Source organism: Arachis hypogaea, chromosome 1 (genome assembly GCF_003086295.3).
Source record: "Arachis hypogaea cultivar Tifrunner chromosome 1, arahy.Tifrunner.gnm2.J5K5, whole genome shotgun sequence".
NCBI lineage: Eukaryota > Viridiplantae > Streptophyta > Magnoliopsida > Fabales > Fabaceae > Arachis > Arachis hypogaea.
Genome location: NC_092036.1, coordinates 637,842 through 659,876, shown reverse-complemented (window position 1 = coordinate 659,876; position 22,035 = coordinate 637,842). Strand labels below are relative to the sequence as shown.

At 32.2% G+C, this 22,035-nt stretch overlaps 3 protein-coding genes and 1 long non-coding RNA gene across 6 annotated transcripts; 3 read left to right on the top strand and 1 right to left on the bottom strand.

Annotated features, from left to right (window-relative positions):
• Positions 1 to 2,091: 2,091 nt before the first annotated feature.
• LOC112787637 (GDSL esterase/lipase At2g23540) lies at positions 2,092 to 7,085 on the top strand. The gene is made up of 5 exons (XM_025830385.3): positions 2,092 to 2,377; positions 2,987 to 3,117; positions 3,226 to 3,474; positions 5,136 to 5,391; positions 6,252 to 7,085. Exons 1-5 carry the CDS (start codon positions 2,119 to 2,121, stop codon positions 6,473 to 6,475), a joined length of 1,119 nt encoding a protein of 372 aa, XP_025686170.1. The 5' UTR covers positions 2,092 to 2,118; the 3' UTR covers positions 6,476 to 7,085.
• A 960-nt stretch (positions 7,086 to 8,045) lies between these two features.
• On the top strand, positions 8,046 to 13,235 carry LOC112787372 (uncharacterized). 2 transcript variants are annotated; one of them, XM_025830365.2, is made up of 11 exons: positions 8,046 to 8,505; positions 8,756 to 8,934; positions 9,436 to 9,658; positions 9,792 to 9,933; positions 10,010 to 10,210; positions 10,416 to 10,547; positions 10,638 to 10,766; positions 11,315 to 11,727; positions 11,918 to 12,134; positions 12,234 to 12,424; positions 12,776 to 13,235. In XM_025830365.2, the coding sequence occupies exons 1-11, from the start codon at positions 8,147 to 8,149 to the stop codon at positions 12,951 to 12,953; spliced, it is 2,364 nt and encodes a 787-aa protein (XP_025686150.1). In that variant the 5' UTR covers positions 8,046 to 8,146; the 3' UTR covers positions 12,954 to 13,235. The 2 variants fall into 2 exon arrangements, with proteins under 2 accessions (XP_025686150.1, XP_025686159.1); XM_025830374.2 differs by having other exon boundaries at positions 8,066 to 8,505; positions 9,804 to 9,933.
• Positions 13,236 to 14,246: 1,011 nt separating this feature from the next.
• Positions 14,247 to 15,525, bottom strand: LOC140175374 (uncharacterized). Its single transcript, XM_072203489.1, has 4 exons — positions 15,471 to 15,525; positions 14,892 to 15,307; positions 14,713 to 14,825; positions 14,247 to 14,256 (listed from the first exon to the last, which is right to left on the bottom strand). The coding sequence occupies exons 1-4, from the start codon at positions 15,523 to 15,525 to the stop codon at positions 14,247 to 14,249; spliced, it is 594 nt and encodes a 197-aa protein (XP_072059590.1).
• A 3,915-nt stretch (positions 15,526 to 19,440) lies between these two features.
• On the top strand, positions 19,441 to 21,787 carry LOC112787213 (uncharacterized). Of its 2 annotated transcripts, none has more exons than XR_003194738.2 (4): positions 19,441 to 20,459; positions 20,934 to 20,999; positions 21,089 to 21,128; positions 21,443 to 21,787. It is a non-coding gene; the product is annotated as an uncharacterized lncRNA (long non-coding RNA). The 2 variants fall into 2 exon arrangements; XR_003194687.2 differs by having other exon boundaries at positions 21,410 to 21,787.
• The last annotated feature ends 248 nt before the right edge of the window (positions 21,788 to 22,035 follow it).

Sequence of the window (22,035 nt, the reverse complement as noted above, 5' to 3'; positions counted from 1 at the left end):
TAATGGAATCCAAGAGAGACGAACAGAGTGGTGGGTATGTATTTCATAGCGCAATTAACTATAAGATGTTGGATAGCATATTTGAGTTCTCTTTTTTGTAAAGCTCAAAATCATCGTTTGGTAATAACCAAAATCTAATATATAAAGGCAAAATCATGCTATATATATAACCGGAATAAAGTTAACAGTGTTTCATTTAGAGACAGAAAGCATAGCATTAAGAACATCGATTTTATAACATATGTTTGTTTCATTTGCCTTAGCTTCTTCTTCATACTCGTTTATATACATCTTAACAAAAAAAAAAAAAGCCAAATAGGAAAAGTTCGTGTATATATAAGCACATTTCTAACACCAAGATTGTTTTCTTTTCTAATTCTCTTCTATGTCATTTTCTTGTTCCTTAACAATATTATCAGATAAAAAAATTTATTACAAATTTTATGTCTATAAAAAATTAGAAATTTTTAAAGTTTATAAGTATAGAATAACTATCATAGTTGATCTAAGAGACAATCATTCCTACATGTGAGAGTAGCTAGGAATGATGAGAGAAATATATATTACAATTCCTGTATTTATTAAAAGATAAGATCTCTATGGATTTTATGGTAAAAACTCAGGTGCAGTCGACTTTAGGTAAGGTTAATATCTGAGAGTTGTTAGATGATTTGACTGATGTGACTAAATTTTTATCTAATGACTCTCAGATATCAACTTCATGTGAAATCAAGTTGGGTTGGTCTAGTGGTTAGCTCACTAGTCCGCTTAAACAAGTGTCGGGGGTTCGAATCCTGCCTTGTGCATGCAGCAACCCATTGGCCAACGGCAAACCCTTAAATAAAACTCAGTACCGCGACGGATTAGTCCTTGACCTGTCGGGTTAGGGGATACCGTGGGAAACCAAAAAAAAAAATTAACTTCATGTGAAATTGACTTCACTTGAATTTTCACCGACGAAAACTCTGATTTTATATATGTTAGGTAGTCCTCATGTGTTAAAAATCAGGTTTTGATGCATTTGCTTTTTCACCACGGAAAACACGCACAAAACAGATAACACCACTAAGCCATGCAAAGCGGTGGTGAGGCCGCTGGTGAATTGTGCAAGATAAGGGTTTATGAGTTAGGATTAGAAATGATATAAAAATAGAATATAATTGACTAAGGACTATAAATGAGACGGATTTGAGAATGAAATTAAGATTAGAGAAAGGAATAATAGTTTAAAAAAATCAATTAGGGTGCGTTTATTTATAGAGATAGGACACTAAGATAATGATACAGAGACACAAAATCGTGTTTGGTAGAGGAGACATGGACAGAGATAATATGGTCAGATATTGAAATAGTATATTTTGTATTCATTCTAACAAGACACAATTTATTTTTTATTTTATTTTTTTACTATTTTTGTTAATTTTTTATAATTATATTTTTTGTTATTATATTTTTCATCTCAAATTTTTTGAATGAAAAAAATGAGAATAAATTATATTTTCATAATTTGTTCTAGTTTATCACCAAATAAAATATAAGAACACAAAATGTATTCTCCGAAACAATGCAGCCTTGCATATGTTTTTTCACATTATGTCGTTATTTTCTCAAACACAAAATAACAAAAGAAACTTAAAATAATTGTTTTTGTGCTTTTTAGGACTGTTTTAAGGAAATAAAAGGTTAAGTCAGAACGCTTAGACCAATGAGAGGGGAGATAAGAGAAAAAAAATATAACCTGTTTTATCTGAGTTGTTGAATGCAGATGGACTGCTACTTACTCAAGCTAATGGAGTCATACACTTATTGTATCCAACATCAGGAATTTGATGGGAAATAACCGCTTTCAACATCTTTTAATTACGATCACCAACTGGCACCTAAGTCCCCTAGAAGTCATCATTAATAAAATAAGACACCATGTGACTTATTTGCAGGTAGCTCGTATTCTGAATTTCTGATGGCCAACCCACTTGAAAAAATAAGTGAGCTAAAGATGGGGTCAAACCAAATCAAACTTCTTCATTGAGGCAAGGTTACAAGTTTCTCTAATGGGGTTAAAAAGTTGTTCCATATAATGATGAGCTGCTTCAACTAGGTTAAGTGTCTACTTGGAGCATGAATGCCATGGCCTTCAATAAGCGTTTTGAAATCCTGGCCCTTCTAATTTTGGTTGTGAATAATGTTGCTGCTCAGAAGAAGGATGGGTTAGGAGCTTCTTTTATATTTGGAGACTCCTTGGTGGATGCTGGAAATAACAACTATCTTTCAACTCTTTCTAAAGCAAATATTCCTCCTAATGGAATTGATTTCAAGGCCTCTGGGGGAAACCCCACTGGCCGCTATACCAATGGTAGAACCATTGGTGACATTGTAGGTAATAATTATTTGTCTCATGCATTGTAGGTAATAATATATATTGAAATTAAATTAAACAATACATATATTTATATATAAATAATATAATAACGGATTTGATGACTAAATTTTAATATGCACATAATATTTTTTCTTTGAATAATGCTCAAAAACTCTCTTAAAACAAAGAAATCCATACGATATTTTGTTATTATAAAAATAGCTTTGGCATACTTTTAATGTTTTTTAAAATAATAGTATTTAAATAATTAGTTTTAAATATGAGAAAATTTAAATAATTAATTAAACTTTTTTGCATTTGTCCCATATTTGAGTCAACATTAGTTAATTTTTTTTATATTATAAACCTTCTTTTTTTTTTTTACCAAAGATAAGAAATTTGAATCCGCGACCTCTTAAGTGAGGATAGAAAAACTATGTCATTTGAGTTATAATTTATAACTTGGTTTATAACCCTTCTCTCGGTGTATAAAAGAGTGATAAATGTATTATTTTCCCTTCTTTTTAAGCACATTTGTTATCATTATATAAGCTATTTTCCCCCAAAATATGATGCCTTGCTTTTAAGAAAAGAAAAATAAAACAATAAAATAAAAACTATTTTCAGGAGAGGAATTGGGACAACCAAATTATGCTGTCCCATTTTTGGCCCCAAATGCAACTGGGAAAGCTATACTTTACGGAGTGAATTATGCTTCAGGAGGAGGAGGAATTCTTAATGCAACTGGAAGAATATTTGTCAGTATTGGAAACTCCCTTAAATAATTTCTTAATAGTTCTATTCATTATATTTAGAAAGAAAAATGATTGTTGTATGTTTTATGCCATGTGCATAACTTTTTGCAGGTGAATAGGATAGGGCTTGATATTCAAGTAGATTACTTCAGCATAACAAGAAAGGAGATTGATAAATTGCTAGGTGAATCAAAAGCCAAAGAGTACATAATGAAGAAATCAATTTTCTCCATTACTATTGGAGCCAACGATTTCCTCAACAATTATCTTCTCCCAGTTCTCTCTATTGGGGCCAGAATTTCTCAAAGCCCAGATGGTTTCATAGATGACATGATTACTCATTTCAGGGCCCAACTTACTGTAAGCAACTTTATCAATAGGATTGGTTCAAGACCCAAAAAAAAAGGATTGGTTTGACCAGATTATCGATTTTTTTACTATTTATTCTTTTTTTAATTATATAATTATTTTGTTGATCTTTATAGTTTTGAAAATTTTTTAATTAGGTATTTATAATTTTTTTTTTCTAATGGAGTCATTGCATCAATTTTTTTAATTAGATTCTTATATTTTTTTCTTTTTATTTGAGTCTCTGTACTAATTTTTTTAATTAAGTCCCTATACAATTAAATTAGTTACTGTCAAGAGGGACTTAATTGAAAAAAAATTAGTACAAAAACCAAATTAAAAAAAAGTATAAAAACCTAATTAAAAATTTTGTAAAATTATAAAAATCACAGAATAATTAAATATTTTTTAATCGAATTACTGACAATCAATTTGTATCATAAATTAGACCAATTTAATGATTGAATTTTGGTTAAACTGATTGTATCAACTAGTTCGATCTAGTTCTTATAACCATGTTTAGAAGATATAAGTGAAACATAAATAAGGTATACTAAACGAAAATTGAGAAGCATAAATTAAAAATTAAATTTACTAAATGATAAAAAAAGTAGTAAAATATAAGTGAAGTATAAATGTACAAGAATGATGAATGTAGCTAGCAATTGACTAATCTTAACCATGTATATCATCCAGATGTAATTAGTTTCTAATCAACAGTTTAGATACTCTGAGTAATATATTATACCTTCAGTCTTCAAAGAAGTATTTATTAAAAATAAGGTGAATTTTACTTTCTTTTATCCTTAACATTTTTGAAATTCTGCAAAATTACTCATTAATATTTAATTAGAGTTAATTTTATTCCTAACATTACTTTTTTTGCAATTAATTTTCAGTCAATTTTTTTCAGTTTTATCCTACTAACCCCAAATTTCTCCGAGTCCTCACCATTGCCATCAGAAAGATATACTTTATAAAAAAAATATATGAGAAATATTAAGAATTTATCAATTTTTGTCATTTTTAGTTATTAACTTAATTTTTTTAGTCTAATCTAATAATTTAACAAAATATTTTATTCTATACTTTTAAATATTAATAATTTATTGATAGCCAAAAATAATAAATTCATATGACATCTAACATTTTTCAAAAAATATTTTACATGTGACTTATCATGAGTTAAGCCCTTATTTTTTTTTACCAAAGATAGGAGACTCAAATTCGAAATCTCTTAATTGAGTATGAAAAGACTATGCCATTTGAGTTATAATTCATTGACAGTTAAGCCTCCACTTTAATCCATAAAATTGATGAGTTGCACTGATTTGGTCTCTTATCAGTAAAGAAAACAATATTAAAGAAAGAAACTCTAAGGATTAGCATTTTTATTAAAATTTGACCAGTACTTAGTCAGCAAATAAAAAATAAATAATTTTCTACCATTAGATAAAATCTCACACTATTAAAAATACTATTAATAACTAATTAATAGTTATAAATCACAAAATCTGGTAGTTCTAGAACTCCTTTTAAAGAAAACAATATTAAACAACATTGTGTAGCTTAACCGGAGCTGTTAAAGTAAACAATATTAAAGAAAACGCGATGAAGTTCATGAAACTCAAATACTTTAATTATCTTCACAAACTTGTGTGTTTGATCTGCAGAGACTTTACGAATTGGATGCTCGGAAGTTTGTGATTGGGAACGTTGGTCCAATAGGGTGTATTCCATACCAGAAAACAATAAATCAGCTGAATGAAGATGAGTGCGTGGATTTGGCAAACAAGCTTGCGCTTCAGTACAATGCCCGATTGAAGGATTTGCTCGCTGAGCTCAACGATAACCTCCCCGGAGCCACCTTTGTCCTTGCAAATGTCTATGAGTTAGTCATGGAACTCATCAAAAATTATGACAAATATGGTAAATGATTATCCCTTCCTCTTTTTAGTCTTACTCTGTCTCCACTCTCCACACAATTAACAAGCCACAACACAGAATTTTTTTTCGAAGAGTGCTAGCAGTCAATAGTTTTTATGATTTTTTTTTTATTTTTTGGTCACTACAGCTTTTATAATTTACAGTAATCAATTAGTTATTATCTATGAAATACGGACACTTTACTAAATTGTCGTGTCTGTGTGTTGGACACATTTTGCCAAACACGCTTAAATACACCTAAATATCATCACGTGTCAGCATGTCCAGTCTTATTCTTAACATATATTTTTAAAATAAATTTAGATATAGTATATATTATTATTTATTAAAACAAAAAATATTTTAAATACTTGATATAATTAATATAAGACATTAAAAATAATTAAAAATGTTAATTTATATTTTAATATCAATAAAATATCAAAATATCATTACATTTATCATAAAATCACTCATCCCAAAAGTTTAACACCTTTTGAATCTAAAACTCTGATACCATATCATGATACCACTCATCTCAGAAGCTTATGCTGATAGAAAAAGGTAACACTAATAGTTATATCTCTAATACTCTTTAAACATCTATTATATACATTGTACAAATATTCCATTGACTCTCTATACTTTTCCATATTTTATATATATGCGTGTCCTCGCGTCATGTAAGATTTTAAAACTCGCGCGTCGGCCTATTTCATGTCTGTGTCAATATCCGTGCATCATAAGTTATTATTGGTATTTTAATAATATAAAATTACATCTAATAGTGTGAAATTCTTTTATTGATTAAATACTAATCAAATTTTAATAAAAATGCTACCTGCCTAAATTTATTTTTTCAGGATTCACAACAGCAAGCAGAGCATGTTGCGGAAACGGGGGCCAGTTTGCAGGGATAATCCCATGTGGACCCACTTCAAGTATGTGCACCGATAGGTACAAGCATGTCTTCTGGGATCCCTACCATCCAAGCGAGGCTGCAAACTTAATCCTCGCCAAGCAGCTTCTTGATGGAGACAACAGATACATTTCTCCTATCAATCTCAGGCAGCTCCGAGATCTTTGACCTTTCACTTTCTGTACCCAATATTTGTCTGCATTTTACATACAATACCATTATTAAACACCTATTTAATTTTTCTTCACTAAACTATCAAAAACATTCACAAAAGATTGAAATGCGAACGAAATTAATCGTAAATTATGGAAACTCATTTGATAATGATGTTAAATTTGTGTCCCTTTGTCAAAATTGACCAACCGTTTGACTTTTGCCCTGGTAATAAAATGGAAGATAACATGATACAAGCATCTGATAAGGTTTGGTCAATTTTTGTTGAATACACATAATCATATATAATTATCATATGAATTTCTATTTTTTATTTTTGTTTTCATCGTTCACGTTTTTATCTTTTTGCAAATATTTTTGGTAATTTAGTTTTCTGTGTTGTATTTGTTGTCTATGAAACTGTAGCCGTGAAGAAGCACCTTTTGTGGATTGGCTTCTTTTTATTAATTACTGTAAAAAATACATGTAGTTTCACGGTCGTCACTTGTTTAATTAGCAATTACATTTGTGTTTTGAGTATTAATTACATTGACATGGTGATAAATGATAAAGTAGTCCCAAGAAATTGGACCTTGCCCTTCACTGGGTACACAAAGAAAATAAAGTAGTTTTTGATTTGTACTCAACTTATAACTCATGATTCAAGCAGAAATAGTCATTCTTCCTTTAATTAAGCAGAGAGAAATAATGTTTTTACTATTTTTTATAATATTAAGATATTTTTTAATCTTTTATTCAATCATTTTTAATATTAAAACTAAAAAGTCCATTAGACCAATCTATATAAAGATAAGAAAAATTCTACTATAACTATAGATGATATGGCTATGGTAGTTATCGATTGACTAAGTAACAATGAAATGACATCAATAAATTATAACTCAAATAATATTAACTAGTTTAAGATATAAGTATGGTAAACACGCTCCTAAAAATAATGTATATAACATTTTTTTCTCGTTAAATGAGATCAGTAGATTTGTTTTATGGGTTTTGTTAAATAAACAATGATTTTTGTAAATAATATAAACAATAGACTCTAAAATTGACCAAATAAAATAAAAAATACTCCACTCTTAAATTATCTCCTAAACTTTAATATTAGAATTTACACATCTAGTCAACTGAATATACAATTATTGTTAATTGTGCATGAGTAAATCGAATAAAAAAAATAACCATTCAATTAAAAATAATGAACATAATCATCTAGATACCTATTGAATTGAACATCCGATATATCAATTATTCACCAATACTTTTCTTTGTTTTATATATGGTTACCAACAAAGAACAAATCAAAAAGAAAAGGAAAAAAAAGAAGCACAAACTAAGACTCCATTTAACTCTTTTGATATAGATTGAGTCTCACTATTCAAAATGTGTTTAATTTTTGGAATTTCTTAGTAATCCAAATGTGACTAATTATGTACGTATTATGTATATATATAATTATATTGTATTTTATGTAGTTTCGTAAATTTTATATTTATTTAATTTAAATAAAAAATCTGTAAAATCTAAAAAAAATTATTAAAAATAGGAATGGTAATATATTTTCTATTTATTTATTTGTCGAAAACACAATTTTAAGCTAAAACCCTTCCATGTCCAACAAAGAAAAAACCAGCAAAAACCCTTCCCCTCTCCACTCCAGGACCAACCATGCGCCACCTCTTCCGTTTCGCCGCCGTCGCTCGACGCGAGAACCTTGTCTTCCTCCTCCGCAGGTACAGGTCACCGAAGCCAGCCACGGCACCGTCACCGCCAACCCCTCCGAAGCCTCCAAAGAAGCCGCAGAAGTTCAGCTTCCACGGCATCACGTGGGAGGACCCATACAGCTGGATGTCGAACCTGAACGACAAGGTTGCGATGAGGCACATGGATGTTTGCATGGAGCAAGAGGAGAAGTACACCGAAGCCGTCATGTCCGACTCCGAGAAACTTCAGAACAAGCTGCAGTTCGAGATGGCTTCGCGAATTCCCTTCGACCTCTCCACTCCCCCTCTACGATGGGGCCCTTGGTTCGTAACCTAGTAACTTACATCAGTGTAAACCACCATTACCGTATTAGAAAGATTATGACTTAAATAATTTAGCTCCTAAAACAAGTAACCGAAATTTGACAAAAATAGCCCAAAATCTAAGCAGTAGAAAAGGCCATTTTGTCGAAGGTTGTTCATATTCGGATGATTATCCGTGTATTTCTTTCTTTTTGGGGACTAAATCGGTAGTTTATTCTTGTTTTGGTTTAATTTTGAGGAGTTGTTGCAGGTTGTACTATCGTCGTGTTGAGGAAGGCAAACAGTACCCTGTGCTGTGCAGAAGGTTGGCCAGCTTGAATGACGAGTTCATTTCGCATAAGTATCCTCCTGCTGGGTTTGATTTTGCCTCTGGCAAGAGAATTGAACAAAAGCTTATTGATTACAACCAAGAAGCAGAGAGATTTGGAGGTCATTTTATTATATTTAAACATACTATATGGATTTAGATAAGAAGTGCCGTAGTAATAGTGGAAACTATTTTGAATCTTTTTATACATTCGACGCATTGGAAGTATAAAATTTTTCCTTTTGGTAATCTTAGCTAGCTTTTTGGGACACTTGTTAGCGAGACCTATTTTATATGAAATGTGCTAAGGAGGACTGAATTTAGTGGAATGGGCTAGTTTCAACTGTCTCTGTTGGTGAAGTTACCATAATGCCATGCCATTCCTGTTGGAAACTAAAGAAAGATCAATGAATGAAAGGTGGCAGGGTTGTTGTAATTATAGAAAAAGAAGAAAAGAAATCATATTTCAGATAAGAGTGGGTTATGTATTAGATTATGAAAAGGGGTAGATGCTCTGTGCTAGTTAGAGAAAAGAAATGAATATATGATTCTCTTGCAACTTGCAAGTGAATAGATTTATTCTAGAATGCTTAAAATGGTTTTCCTTCTCTTTTATTATTTAGGTTTCGCTTATGAGGAATTGTCTGAAGTTTCGCCGAACCATCAGTTTATTGCTTACACCATGTATGATAAAGACAATGACTACTTTAAGTTGTCTGTGAGAAATTTGAACTCGGGTTCCTTGTGTAGTAAGCCTCAGGTAGATCGGGTTTCAAACTTGGCATGGGCCAAAGATGGTCAGGCATTGCTTTACGTTGTAACAGATCAGAAGAAAAGGCCATATCGGTGGGTGAACTGTGAATTTCTTGTTTAATTAGTGCCTTGGTTGCCTTAGTTATGCTATTTTATGGTTACGATTATTAGCTTTCGGATCCATGTATAGTATTCATTGATCCTATCTGCCTGCTTAACACCGTAGGATCTACTGCAGTCTGATTGGATCAACTGATGATGATGCTTTGCTTTTGGAAGAATCAGATGAAAATGTTCACATTAATATACGCAACACAAAAGACTTCAGATTTGTGACTGTAAATACATTCACTACCACTTCTTCAAAGGTAAAAGATCTCCTCTGTAAAACTTTGTCAAGTGAAGATCCTTCTTACTGTATGGGAATTTGTAACAATTTTTTAGGTCTTTCTGATAAATGCAGCTGATCCATTATCCGGCTTGAAACTAGTTTGGGAGTGCCCTTCTCTAGCTCATTGCATAATTGAGCATCACCAAGGTTACCTTTATTTATTTACAGATGCTCCAAGAGCTGGGCAATCAATTGATTATCATTATCTTCTCTGTAGTCCAGTGAATGATCCATCAAATCCAAGAAAATGGGAGGTAGTTTAGGACATTACCTTTTTCTCTTAATTAGTTGGTGGTTTCATGTTTATCACTGTTATGCTATTACACGATAATTTGGACGTGTTTATTTCAGACGTTGAGATATGCTATGTTTACAATAACTAGTTATGTTTTCTCATTTCACTTGCCTCTGAATATCAGACTTACCTTACATGTTATACCACTGCCTCATAAACTGCAGGAGGTATTTCTCAATGATGAAGATTTGATTGTTGAGGATGTTGATTTTAGTGACAAATACTTAGCACTGATTTTAAGGGAAGGTTGTAATTTTCGACTTTGTTCAGTTAAACTGCCATTGTCAACTGGGAAGGTAATCAAAGAGAATTTGCTATATCAGTCCCTTGATTATGAATTTTATCTTATTGAACTATTTGTACGGACAATCTTATTTTTGTCTTAGGGGGCAGTTAAACTCAGGAAGTTGGATATACGGTACTTGTCTCTTCCAAAACATGTTTGCCAAATTTCCCCTGGACCAAATTATGACTTCTACTCGTCGGTCATGCGGTTTATAATATCATCACCTGTGGTATGTAAATACAAGTACTACTAAGTTTTTGTCTTCTAGATAGTGTTGACTACATAGAACGTTTGCCGTCTTCCCTTCTCAAAAATTTCTGAAGATGTTGTCTCTTTATGTTTCTTTGATCTATTACCTTCATAACATATCTTTTCAAATGACTCTCAGTATTCATCAATCCCATTAAACATGAACTCAAGGAAAGTTTGAGAGCATGAACGGGAAACTGGTTTCGAACTAAGTTGTTTTGATTGATTTCGCTCAAGTATTCTGCAAGATATAATTGAAAATAAAACTGAGTGAATATGTGATGATGTATTTTGCCAGTGTGTCTGGTACCATTGGTTTTGGCTTTCTAATTATTTCTGAGCTACTTTCGTCCGTTCTATCTGATGCTTTGTTCCAATTTCTGGTGTGCTTGCTGTTGTTATATATGGCATGATTGCAAAATACTCCATTCATATATTACTTCCTCCGGAGAGATCATTCTTGTTCATTCTCTACTTGGAACAAAGTTCTATCCCAAAATTCCGTTAAGTTCACCAAGTTTCTTGCAGATGCCAGATGCTGTGGTTGATTATGAACTGACAACTGGTAGGTGGAACATTATTCAGCAGCAAAATATGCTTCATGAAAGAACACAAATACTTTATGGAGCAAATTCTGCAAGTGTCACCCTAGACAATGCAAATTCAAAATGTTCCGGTCCTGTGAATTCAAAGTTGGAAGATAGCCAGTCATGGAATGAATTGTCTGAATTTTACGCCTGTGAACAATTTGATGTCCCTTCAGCTGATGGGGTGAAGGTTCCTTTGACTATTGTTTTTTCTCGTAGTAATAAGCCAGAGGATAAAACACCTGGGATATTGCATGGACATGGAGCTTATGGTGAGTTACTTGATAAAAGGTGGCGCAGTGAACTAAAAAGCCTCCTAGATCGAGGTTGGGTTGTTGCATATGCTGATGTCAGGTAAGCAGTAAGCTACAAATGCTTTGGCCACTGTGTGCTCAATGCATTTTCGTATGGATACTATTCTTTTGTCGTACTCATGCGTGTAGTCTCTTATTTGTTTCCAAGTAACTGCAAATTGTTGCAATAATTTTTATCTTTTCAAGTCTCAAATCTCTGACCTATGAACATTTTGGCTGTTCTGTTTCAGAGGTGGCGGTGGTCATGGTAAAAAATGGCATCATGAAGGGAGACGTACAAAGAAACACAATTCAATCAATGATTATATTTCCTGTGCCAAGTTCCTCATTGAAACAGATATTGTGGAGGAAAATAAATTGGCAGGTTGGGGATATAGCGCCGGAGGACTCTTGGTTGCTTCTGCCATTAATCAACATCCAGATTTATTCCGTGCTGCAGTCTTAAAGGTTTCCAAGTATTTCTGAGCCTCTTTGGGATTTTACATTTTCTTGCTCTAGTTTAAAACATTAATTCAAATAATTTCTTATTCCTTGTTTGTGCTTTAGGTTCCATTTTTAGATCCTACCAACACTCTTCTGTATCCTGTCCTACCACTTATAGCGGCTGATTATGAAGAGTTTGGCTACCCTGGGGACCTTAACGATTTTCTTGCAATTCGAGACTACTCTCCATATGATAATATTCAAAAGGATGTTCTTTATCCAGCTGTGTTAGTAAACTCGTCTTTCAATACAAGGTTAGTTCTGATGCCTTTGCATCAGTTGGTATCCATGTTTCTTAATTGGTTGACTTGTGTTGAAGTGTTAAGACATAAGAGAGAAGATCCTTGTGATTAAAGTGGAACAATGAAATCAGATGTGTTTCCATGCTAGGCATTTCTCAAATGTTCCTCTCCTTGAAAAATATAATTTAAACAATGGAAGGATTCCACATATAGAACTTTTCTTGCACTGTCAAAAACTCACTGTACCCTTATTTCCTTAGATTATCTGCACATTTTTATTCTTTATTTGAATGTAGTAAAAAAGTCAGACAAACTGACCATACTAAACTAATGCACCTCTGATTTTGTGCTTCCGTGATCCAGATTTGGTGTATGGGAAGCTGCAAAATGGGTTGCACGAGTTCGTGATCATACTATATATGATCCGAAGCGGCCAATATTACTGAATTTGACCACGGATTTAGTGGAGGAAAACCGTTATTTGCAGTCTAAGGAGTCAGCATTAGAGGCTGCATTTCTTATCAAAATGATGGATTCTTAGATATGCCAACTGATATTAAAAAAGAGAAATGGCAAAATCAACCTCCAATGAGAAGTTCAGCTGGTGAAACATTTGCCTTCCAATTTCCAAATCCAATGGAGAAAGCGACTTTCATGCAACAATTTGAAAGTTTATTACCTGTAAATGTCACTGGTTTATTGTTTCATAACCAACATGTAATAATTCTTATATGTCTTGACGACAATGAATAATAGCATAGTTATCTCTTGTATCATTAATCCATGACTTTGGCCTTTTCATACTACAGATCCTATAGCTCTATGACTTGCTCGTTTTTGTTGTCTAGCTATTTACATGTCTTTTTCTTTTCTTTTTTTTTTCCGTATTGGTTATTTTCATATCTTTGATAATGATATCGGTGATTGGTGAATGGTGAATGACAATAGACATCTTTGAAAAGTTTGAAATATTAAATTATTGTAGGTCAAATACATTGCAGGGAACCTGATTTTGTCTATGGACCGCTTTCTTTCTACTACTTCAGTAGTGACACGCACAATTCTCTCTTGTGGATTATATAAGCTTAACTTTCTGTATGTATTTTGGCTTGTTGGTTCCGTTTGGTTACAACGATATGATAAAATCAGATATAAAAAATAAAAAGATAAAAATTAGTATTTTTATATTTTATTTGATAATAAATTAATTATAAGAAATAATAAATTATAAAAATTTAATTTATTTTTATTTTGTTCTATAAAAAATAAAAAAAGTATAATAATAAAAAATATACAATCTAAAAAACTACTAGAAAGATTTAATTATTAAAAATGATTAAATTTTAAAATATTTAAAGAGAAGCACCAAACTAAGTTGGGTTGGTCTAACAATTAGTCCATTAGTCCACTTAAATAAGTGTTGGGGAGTTCGAATCCCGTCTTGTGCATGCAACAATTATATAAAGAAAAAGAAATAGGTGAGGAAGTTGATATTATTCTTTTATCCTTGAGAAATGTTTTGATGATATGAATAATATAGTAAAAATAAATGGCATGTATTTTGATGATTGTGATTGACTAAGGTTTGATTTGTAGAAAATATAGAAATAGTAGCTATGAATTAATAACTAATATGTACTAACAATTGAAATGGAATTCTAACAGTCAAAAGATACGAAAAGGACATAAGTTTGAGGTAATAGAGATACAAATAAAGAGTTAGACTAAGATTACTAAAGTGAGCAGTATGAGTCTTGGTCCCTTGTTGATGCTAAGATATCTGATATCTGATGTGGCAAGATTTTAAGTATTTAAAATTGAAGATTCGGATGTTCTAGCTGGATCTGTAAGATTGAGCCAAATATAAGAGAATTATACATGATGATACAAATTGCAATAAGAAAACAATGTTGGTGAAATGTAGCATTCTGATCGACAATAAAGTCACAGCAATGTGAACTAAGAAATAAATTGCTTTTTATGAGGAAAACCTGATGTATATATAAATCATAAAAGATTTAAAGAATACCTAATGTTAAACGCATTGTTATATATTTCTAAAGACTTCAGGGTAAACAATATTCTCAATCTTGTCTGTGTTTTCATCATGAGCAATTAAAATTTTTAACCTTTTCTTATTTCTCACTCTTGAGATGGCAACATAAAGTTGGCCATGTATGAAAACAGGTTTTTTATGTAGTAATCTCACGTGTTCCAAGGACCGTCCTTGACTTTTGTTTATTGTCATTGCGTAAGAGAGCATCACAGAAAATTGTCTCTTTTGGAATCTAAATGATAACCTGACATCTAACAGTGTGAGTGTCATTCTCGGAATGAAGACCTTATCGACACAGTTGTTGGAATTTAACAATTGTGCCTCGATGACTTTATCTCCAAGTCTTGTAATTATCAACTGCATACCATCGCAAAGCCTTTATGAGTGATTAATGTTTTTAATAAGCATAACAGAACAACCAACCTTTAGCTTCAATTCATGATTTAGAAACCCTGAGCACCTAATTGTTGCTAAAAACCTTGGTGTGTGCATGGCTTCAATTGCATTGACACCTCCTTCAAAAACACATTTATTGGAACTCACATACATCTTGCATTCATTGTTATTCAATGCAGTCATGTAATCATTCAGCTCATCTACGACATAAATTGTAGGAACTAAAATCGTTCGGCCTTTCAAGTGGCTTTCATTAGCCATGTTAGCAATGTAATCAGAATATGTTGCTTGAACAATTCCTTGAATAAGATTATTATAATCAGTGATAAGAAATTCATGCGGTATTTTAATCATATTGCATCCATCAGATGTTCCTTCTGATTTTTCGTTTCCAACTTGTAGAATCCAATTAGCAAACTGTTTTAAATCTTCTACCTGAGTATCTGTAGTCATAGATTGCCATCGTATGTTTACATTGAGCCTTAATATTTCATAATGTTGCCATAGGTATGAGGAGTTTAAAGACGCATTTATGATGTCTTGTCGTTCTTTTTGGAATCACTGGCAAGATTTTCCTAAAATTCCCATCGAAGACAATTGTTTTACCTCCGAATGGAACTTGTAGGTTCTGATCATCGTTGAACCTCATCAAATCTCTCATTGTCTTATTCGATGCCTCGAAGCAAAATTTGCTCATCATAGGAGCTTCGTCCCTAATAATTAGCTTAGCCTTTACAATTAATTCTGCTAATGGACTTCCTTATTTGATGTTGCAAATAGAGAACTCATCTAGAGTTAATGGTATAGCAAAGCTAAAATGTGCAGTTTGACCTCCAGGTAACAACAGAGAGGCAATGCCGCTAGATGCAACAGTTAACACTATTTGTCCATTTGATCTTATTGCGAAAGCTAAAAATTTTCAAAGGAAAGTTTTTCCTGTACCTCCATAGCCATACAAAAAGAATACATGTCCATGTTGACTTTTTGTAGCATTGATGATCTTATCATAGACCTTCCTTTGCTCTACAGTTAATTTTGAGAGGCAGTCATTGTGTTGGCCTTCTAATACATCACGATCATAATTTAACTCATCAAAGATCATTTGTTTTGCAGTCTGAGGTAGTCGGTATCTCGTGATGGAAATAACATGGTAGGATAATCTCGCAGGTTTTTTCCATTATTGTTCAAGCTCAATATCAATCAAAGTTAGTTCCTTCAATTCTTCATCATTGAAAACCATATCTGAAATGTTGACAAAGTAAAGATATTATTTAGTATTGGAGATGAAAACATATGGTAGATAAAAGAAATAACAGGGAAACATGTTGCCAACATTTGAAACATGTCAAATTTAATTGAAAGGTTAGTCGTTACAATCTTTTTCTTACCATATAAGCCAAACATTACTCTATGATCATGCAAAATTCCATCACTTAATAGCATGGTTGTTTTTTCCCAGACAGCTTCGGGTCACACAATTGAATTAGATCACAATAGAGTCACAAACAACCTTCTCAAATAATGACCTGACCCCCAATGACTTGTTTCTTGAATGGTATCAATATATTCTCTATCGTCATCAAGCAAACCGTGTGCATACCATGCATCTCAAAATGATGAGTAGATAACGCCATTGTAAGTTCGGATATCTGCATAGCTTGTTGGTCCTTGTACAATATTAAGCAACAATCTTAAATAATATAGCTCACTGGATGATGGTGGAATGTAGATCATCCTTCCAATCACTTGATGAGTTTTCCTGGGTTGCCAAGCTCGAGGTGAGGATTTCCAAACAAGCTAGGAACGTTGACTCTTTAATAGTCACCTTTGCAACAGCTTCAACTAATGATTCATTATCTGTAAACAGAACAGGTTGTTGATCTGGAAGATGAAAGCTGATTATCACAAAGCATTACTTTCCCTTCAGAACCTATTAATCCTCTATTTGAAGGTGGTGTTAGACCATTATATAACATGAAGGGTTGGTTTTGTGGTTCACCTTAATTGAATCTTTGAAAGTGGTGTCTCAAAACTTGCTTCTTGTACATACATTCCATCCCGTGTAATATTTATTTATAACTTATGACTTAAGAAACTATTGAGAAGAATCAGGTGGTTATATAATTATGAAGCGAATGCTTTACTTGGTAATTCATAAGTTGCTATGAAACGATGATAATAAAAGAAGAAAGGTTTTGTGTGTTGCATTATGATACATCTAGTTTGTTTCTTTACTTATAAGCAAAGAAGATAATTGTTGCCATATTGAACTTAGCCCGAGATAAATATGCTTATTTGAAGAGTTCATCGTTTAACATTCATGGTTCCAAAGCCATTGTTTATTCACTCATTTGTCACTTTGATCATTTGATGCTTAACCCCTAACTAAGCTCATGAATATAATTAGCTTTTGAAGGTAATTTTGAATAAAAACATAAGCCTTTCACCGTTAAAACTAACTAATATATACTGTTAGAGTTTATCCCCTTATAAAAGGAGTCTACTAACTATTAGACTAATGGTATAGTGTTACAAAAGATGGAGGGAGATTAGTCAAGCTATATTAGAAGTGATAAACTCATGGGTGAAAGTCTATACAGACAAAGGGAACATTAGAACTATTAGTCAACATCCTATGATATTACACTCTGGTCATATTTGTCATACATGTATAATGTCTTATACATGCTTGTGCATATTTATCATATCAGCTTCTGCAATTGAAGGTTAGTAAATATTACACTCTGGTCATTATTACTAACTAGAATGAGACCCGTGCAATGTGCGGGACGGTAAATTAATGATAGTATATAATAAATATTAAAAATTGTTATGTTTTGTAGAAATAAATTAAATATGTGTAAATTAAAAGGTGTTTTATTTTAAATAATTTGTAGTACAAAAGATTTGGATGTTGGAGTTATACAAAGTAACATTTTTATTTGGTGGTTTGATTTTTACATTTGTTTTAGTTGATGGACTTAGTCATCTTATGTGGCGCTCGTCCTCCTTTTTTTGTTGGTTGTTAGAGTTGCTGCTTTCTTCTTTTTGTCGTAGGTTTTTGTGAAGACATGTTTTTTATGAATTATTGAGTTTGATGCACTTTCTATTGTGTTATTTGGTTTCATCTTTGTATGTATGTTCTTCTTTCGAAGATGTATCTTGAATTTATATGATTTTCTTTCTCCTTAATCTCTTGATAGGGTGGTCCTTCAATATCGTTATTTTTATGAAATGTCATTAGATTTGAAGCAGTTGTGCCCAAAAAGTTTTTTGCGTCGCCATCAAATAGTACAAAAATTATTGTAACACCTTGATCTGAAACCTTTAATTGAATTCTGAACCTAAAATAAGTATTGGGTTAGCAACTAATAATTTGATAGATGAGATTATGAAAAATATATAGAGTTACCTTATTGTTGGATATTGTGGTGTTTGATTACATGTGCCACAAATGTAGTTGTTTCTTTTTCTTATATGATTTCTTCTGGCACTTTTTACATTTAACATGGTTTCATCCTAATTTGTCATCAATTTCGTTTATAGTTACTAAAATTGTGAAGATCTTTTCCTATTCTAATATTCAATTTATGTTATCATTAGGTATATGATATTTGAGTAAGTATGAATGTATGATACATGTTGTGATTTTTTTTATGTCATACATGATCATCAGATTCTCATTGCATGACCATTAGATCTTGGATAGTTATTCGATTTCTAATTGTTCTGCTTTGAAAGAATGATGCTCTATTGAGTAAGTTTGAAATGTACAATTCGAAAATAAATTTTTTTGCTAAATTTGATATTATGTGAAGGAATAGTGATTTTTTGTCATACCTGATCATCAGATTCTCATTGCATGACCATTAGATCTTGGATAGTTATTCGATTTCTAATTGTTCTGCCCTGAAAGAATGATACTCTATTGAGTAAGTTTGAAATGTGCAATTCGAAAATAAATTTTTTGTGCTAAATTTAATGTTATGTGAAGGAATAGTGATAAGAGACTTATATATGTAGTTTAAATGGTATGGAATTTAAATACTTATAACGTAAAATTTATTATGATTAATAATATTATTATGACATTTATAATATGGATATTTATTACCTTTAGTGAGTTATTTATAAAATTAATAAATTAATTGTTGCGGTTATAAATTTATTGTATTGTTTATAATGGTAAGATATAATAAATATAGGAATATGAATTCAATGTATTTGTAGGTTACAAATTTATTGGATTCTATTTTTTAGTTTTTTATTTGTATATTTTATTTTTTTTTGTTGATTTGGAAATAATAGTTGATTTGGCAAGAATTGAGTGGTTGATTCTAAAGTTGTGCCAAGTAAGTAATATTGCTGACATGACATTAGTAAGAGGAAAGAAATGTCTCAAAAGTAATGTGATGTATGCTTATGTATCTATTTTTATATATTAAGAATAAATGGGATAAATAAAATCTTCTTTAATAGTTTCATATTTTACCATCATTAAAATTTTAACAATATCACTTGAGATTTTTAGTCTGATTTTGCTTAAATAATTAGTCTTAAGGGAAGGGTCAGGTTTGGATAAGATTGTATGATATGCTATTTTTTTCTCTGTAGGAGTTGATAGCATAGCATGCTGTGCTGATTCAAACTATAAAGTCCATTGACCAACCTAGATTACAAAACAGATTATACTTTCTTACATTATCCAAATTCACAGTTATTTTGAAACCAAAGGAGTAACATTTACCAGATCCAATGTCAAAGATTCATTTATAAGAGAAGGGGAGTATAAGCAAATACAGAATTCTATGAGAGATCATCAATAGTAGATTACCAATTCATTGACATAACTGGATCCAAAACAACAAAAACAGTAGAAAATAATCAGAATAACAAAATACCATGTGAGGGATGACCTGAAAGAACTTGGAGAAGCGCAAGGGAGATGGCTAAGGAGGTTGCTTTGCTGCTCCATTAAAAGCAAGGTTCTGAAAACCGGTTTGGACCGGCCGATCGAACCGGTAGAACCGTGAACCGTTGCTAAAAACGAATCGATTAGATGTTAAAACCGCTGATTTTAAAAACCATGATTAAACCGTCGAACCAGTAAGGAACCGGTCGGTTGAACCGAACCGTGACTCGACCGGTTTTTTAAATTAGGAAGCAAATGCCGTCGTTTGCAACCTCCAACCCTAACCTAACTCCACTACTCCAGCCCTAACCCAACCCCAAACTCCAGAACCCTCGCTCTGCCTCTCTCACACTCAGTCCATAGCTCTTCTCATCGAGGTCCTGGTCCTCCGTCACTTCCTTCCAGCCACCGCCTGCTAATGCCGCCGTCGGAACTTCCAACTTCAAACAGCCACCACCTTCTCCCTCACTTCCCCTCTATCACGCAGCGGCCATCGCAACCTTCCTAACCCTCCATCACGCTACTCCCTTGCGAACGTGGAAGCCTCCATCGCGCAACCACGGTCCCGCCGGCGCCAGCTCTGTTCCACTGTAGCCACTGTCCCGTTCCAAAGCCTGTTCGAAGTTGCTCCTTGTCTCGGTCTCTCCCTCTTGCATACTCTGTTTAAGGCTTCTAGCTTCTAGGTATTTTTTTTAAACTATAATTGAATAATTTTTTATAATTATTGTTAGTTAAGTTCTGTTCAAGCCAGTTCGAAGGTTGCTGTGAACTATGATTTTTCTGTGAATTGAACTGTGAACTTTGTTGAATAATTGTTGAATAATCATTGTTAGTTAAGCTATGAACTTTGTTGTTGTTACTTGTTGCTGGGTTAAAAAAAGTACTTCGAAAAATTGAGGGAAAAAAGCTTTTTTTGCATCAAACCCTCCCCTAAATTTGGTTTTTTATGCTCTGTTCAAAAATTATTGAATGATTATTGAATATTTTGTGTTTTTGTTGAATGATTATTTGATTCTTGATTAGCACCGAATGCTCTGCTGTGTTTGAGTACTATTTTTGAATGAAAATTTCTGTACTGTGTGATTTTTTTGGGTAATCAACATGTTAGAAATAAACTTGCTGTTTAATAATATTTCTTCCATTGTAAATCTCGGTAGTTTCAATAGGAAGCAGATATAAAAAGCAGACCTTTCAAGTTTGTGCGAGTTGCTGTCCATGTCCTGGTAAATCGATTGCAAGTTAATGTTATATTGTTATTTCCTTTAGTTTTAATGCTGGATTTTGAAACTAACCCTAATTTCTTGCTTCTCAGGAACCAAAAATAAAAAATCAAAGAAATAAAAAAGAAGCAGGTATTATCAATTAAATTCAATTCTGAGTATTATTGGTTGGACAATTATGAGAATATTATTACTGTTTGTGAGTTGAAAACTTTAGATTTAATTGATTTTTTTTGTGTTTGTGTATGCACTTTTTGTATCTTTTTCTTCACAGTTTTTCTTTTTTTAGTTTGGTTTAGTTTGTTGGATCAACATGTATTTGGTTTCATACTTTCATTAATAAGTTCTTAATATGTATTTTTATTTTTGGTCAGCAGTTTTGTTATTACTTTTTTTGTTATTCTGTATGGTAGGTAGATCATATTTTCAACTAAAATTACTACCAGGGTTATGTCCATGGGAAAGAAGTTACTTACTTCATATCAAGCATGGATTCAAGCCATTGGTTTAAGACAATCTTTCGATTAAGAAAATCAAAACAAAGCAGATCAAAGAAATCAAAGGTACAGCACACTTTCTTTGTGTCAATTTTACCTTCATTAATAACTCATTATAGTCCAGGATTTCATTGTATGAGAGTCAAAATGATTATGTAAAACTATGTAGTACCACTATGTAGAGAGATTTGAAGTTCATGTATGTCTTACTACCAAAAAGGCCGATACAAATGTAGTACCACTATGTAGTATCACTTTATTTATTTATATTTTATTTATTATTTTATTATAAAACAGTTTTTACAGTTCAACCACGATTCAACCGGTTGAACCTATAAACCAATAAACCAGTAGTTAGAGCAGTTTGATGACCAGTTTAATTTTCAGAACCTTGATTAAAAGCATTGGTTACCATTGTCACAATCTCTCAAGTTCAAACCCTAAACCAATTTCCAAACGGTTGGCTGCCATTGCCATTGTCATTCTTACAAGCCATTGTTGTCAATCACTCTTCATTATTATCATGATAATTTTCTTTTTTA

Excerpts from the sequence above, each read along its gene's own strand:
- LOC112787637 (XM_025830385.3), top strand. The coding sequence starts at position 2,119 with ATGAATGCCATGGCCTTCAATAAGCGTTTTGAAATCCTGGCCCTTCTA. Across the intron at positions 2,378-2,986 it reads AACCATTGGTGACATTGTAG|GAGAGGAATTGGGACAACCA; the intron begins GTAATAATTATT and ends AACTATTTTCAG. Across the intron at positions 3,118-3,225 it reads ATGCAACTGGAAGAATATTT|GTGAATAGGATAGGGCTTGA; the intron begins GTCAGTATTGGA and ends AACTTTTTGCAG.
- LOC112787372 (XM_025830365.2), top strand. The coding sequence starts at position 8,147 with ATGCGCCACCTCTTCCGTTTCGCCGCCGTCGCTCGACGCGAGAACCTT. Across the intron at positions 8,935-9,435 it reads AGAAGCAGAGAGATTTGGAG|GTTTCGCTTATGAGGAATTG; the intron begins GTCATTTTATTA and ends TTTATTATTTAG. Across the intron at positions 10,211-10,415 it reads CAAATCCAAGAAAATGGGAG|GAGGTATTTCTCAATGATGA; the intron begins GTAGTTTAGGAC and ends CATAAACTGCAG.
- LOC140175374 (XM_072203489.1), bottom strand. The coding sequence starts at position 15,525 with ATGAGAGATTTGATGAGGTTCAACGATGATCAGAACCTACAAGTTCCA. Across the intron at positions 15,308-15,470 it reads CCTACAAGTTCCATTCGGAG|ATACTCAGGTAGAAGATTTA; the intron begins GTAAAACAATTG and ends CTATGACTACAG. Across the intron at positions 14,826-14,891 it reads ATCATGAATTGAAGCTAAAG|TTGATAATTACAAGACTTGG; the intron begins GTTGGTTGTTCT and ends GATGGTATGCAG.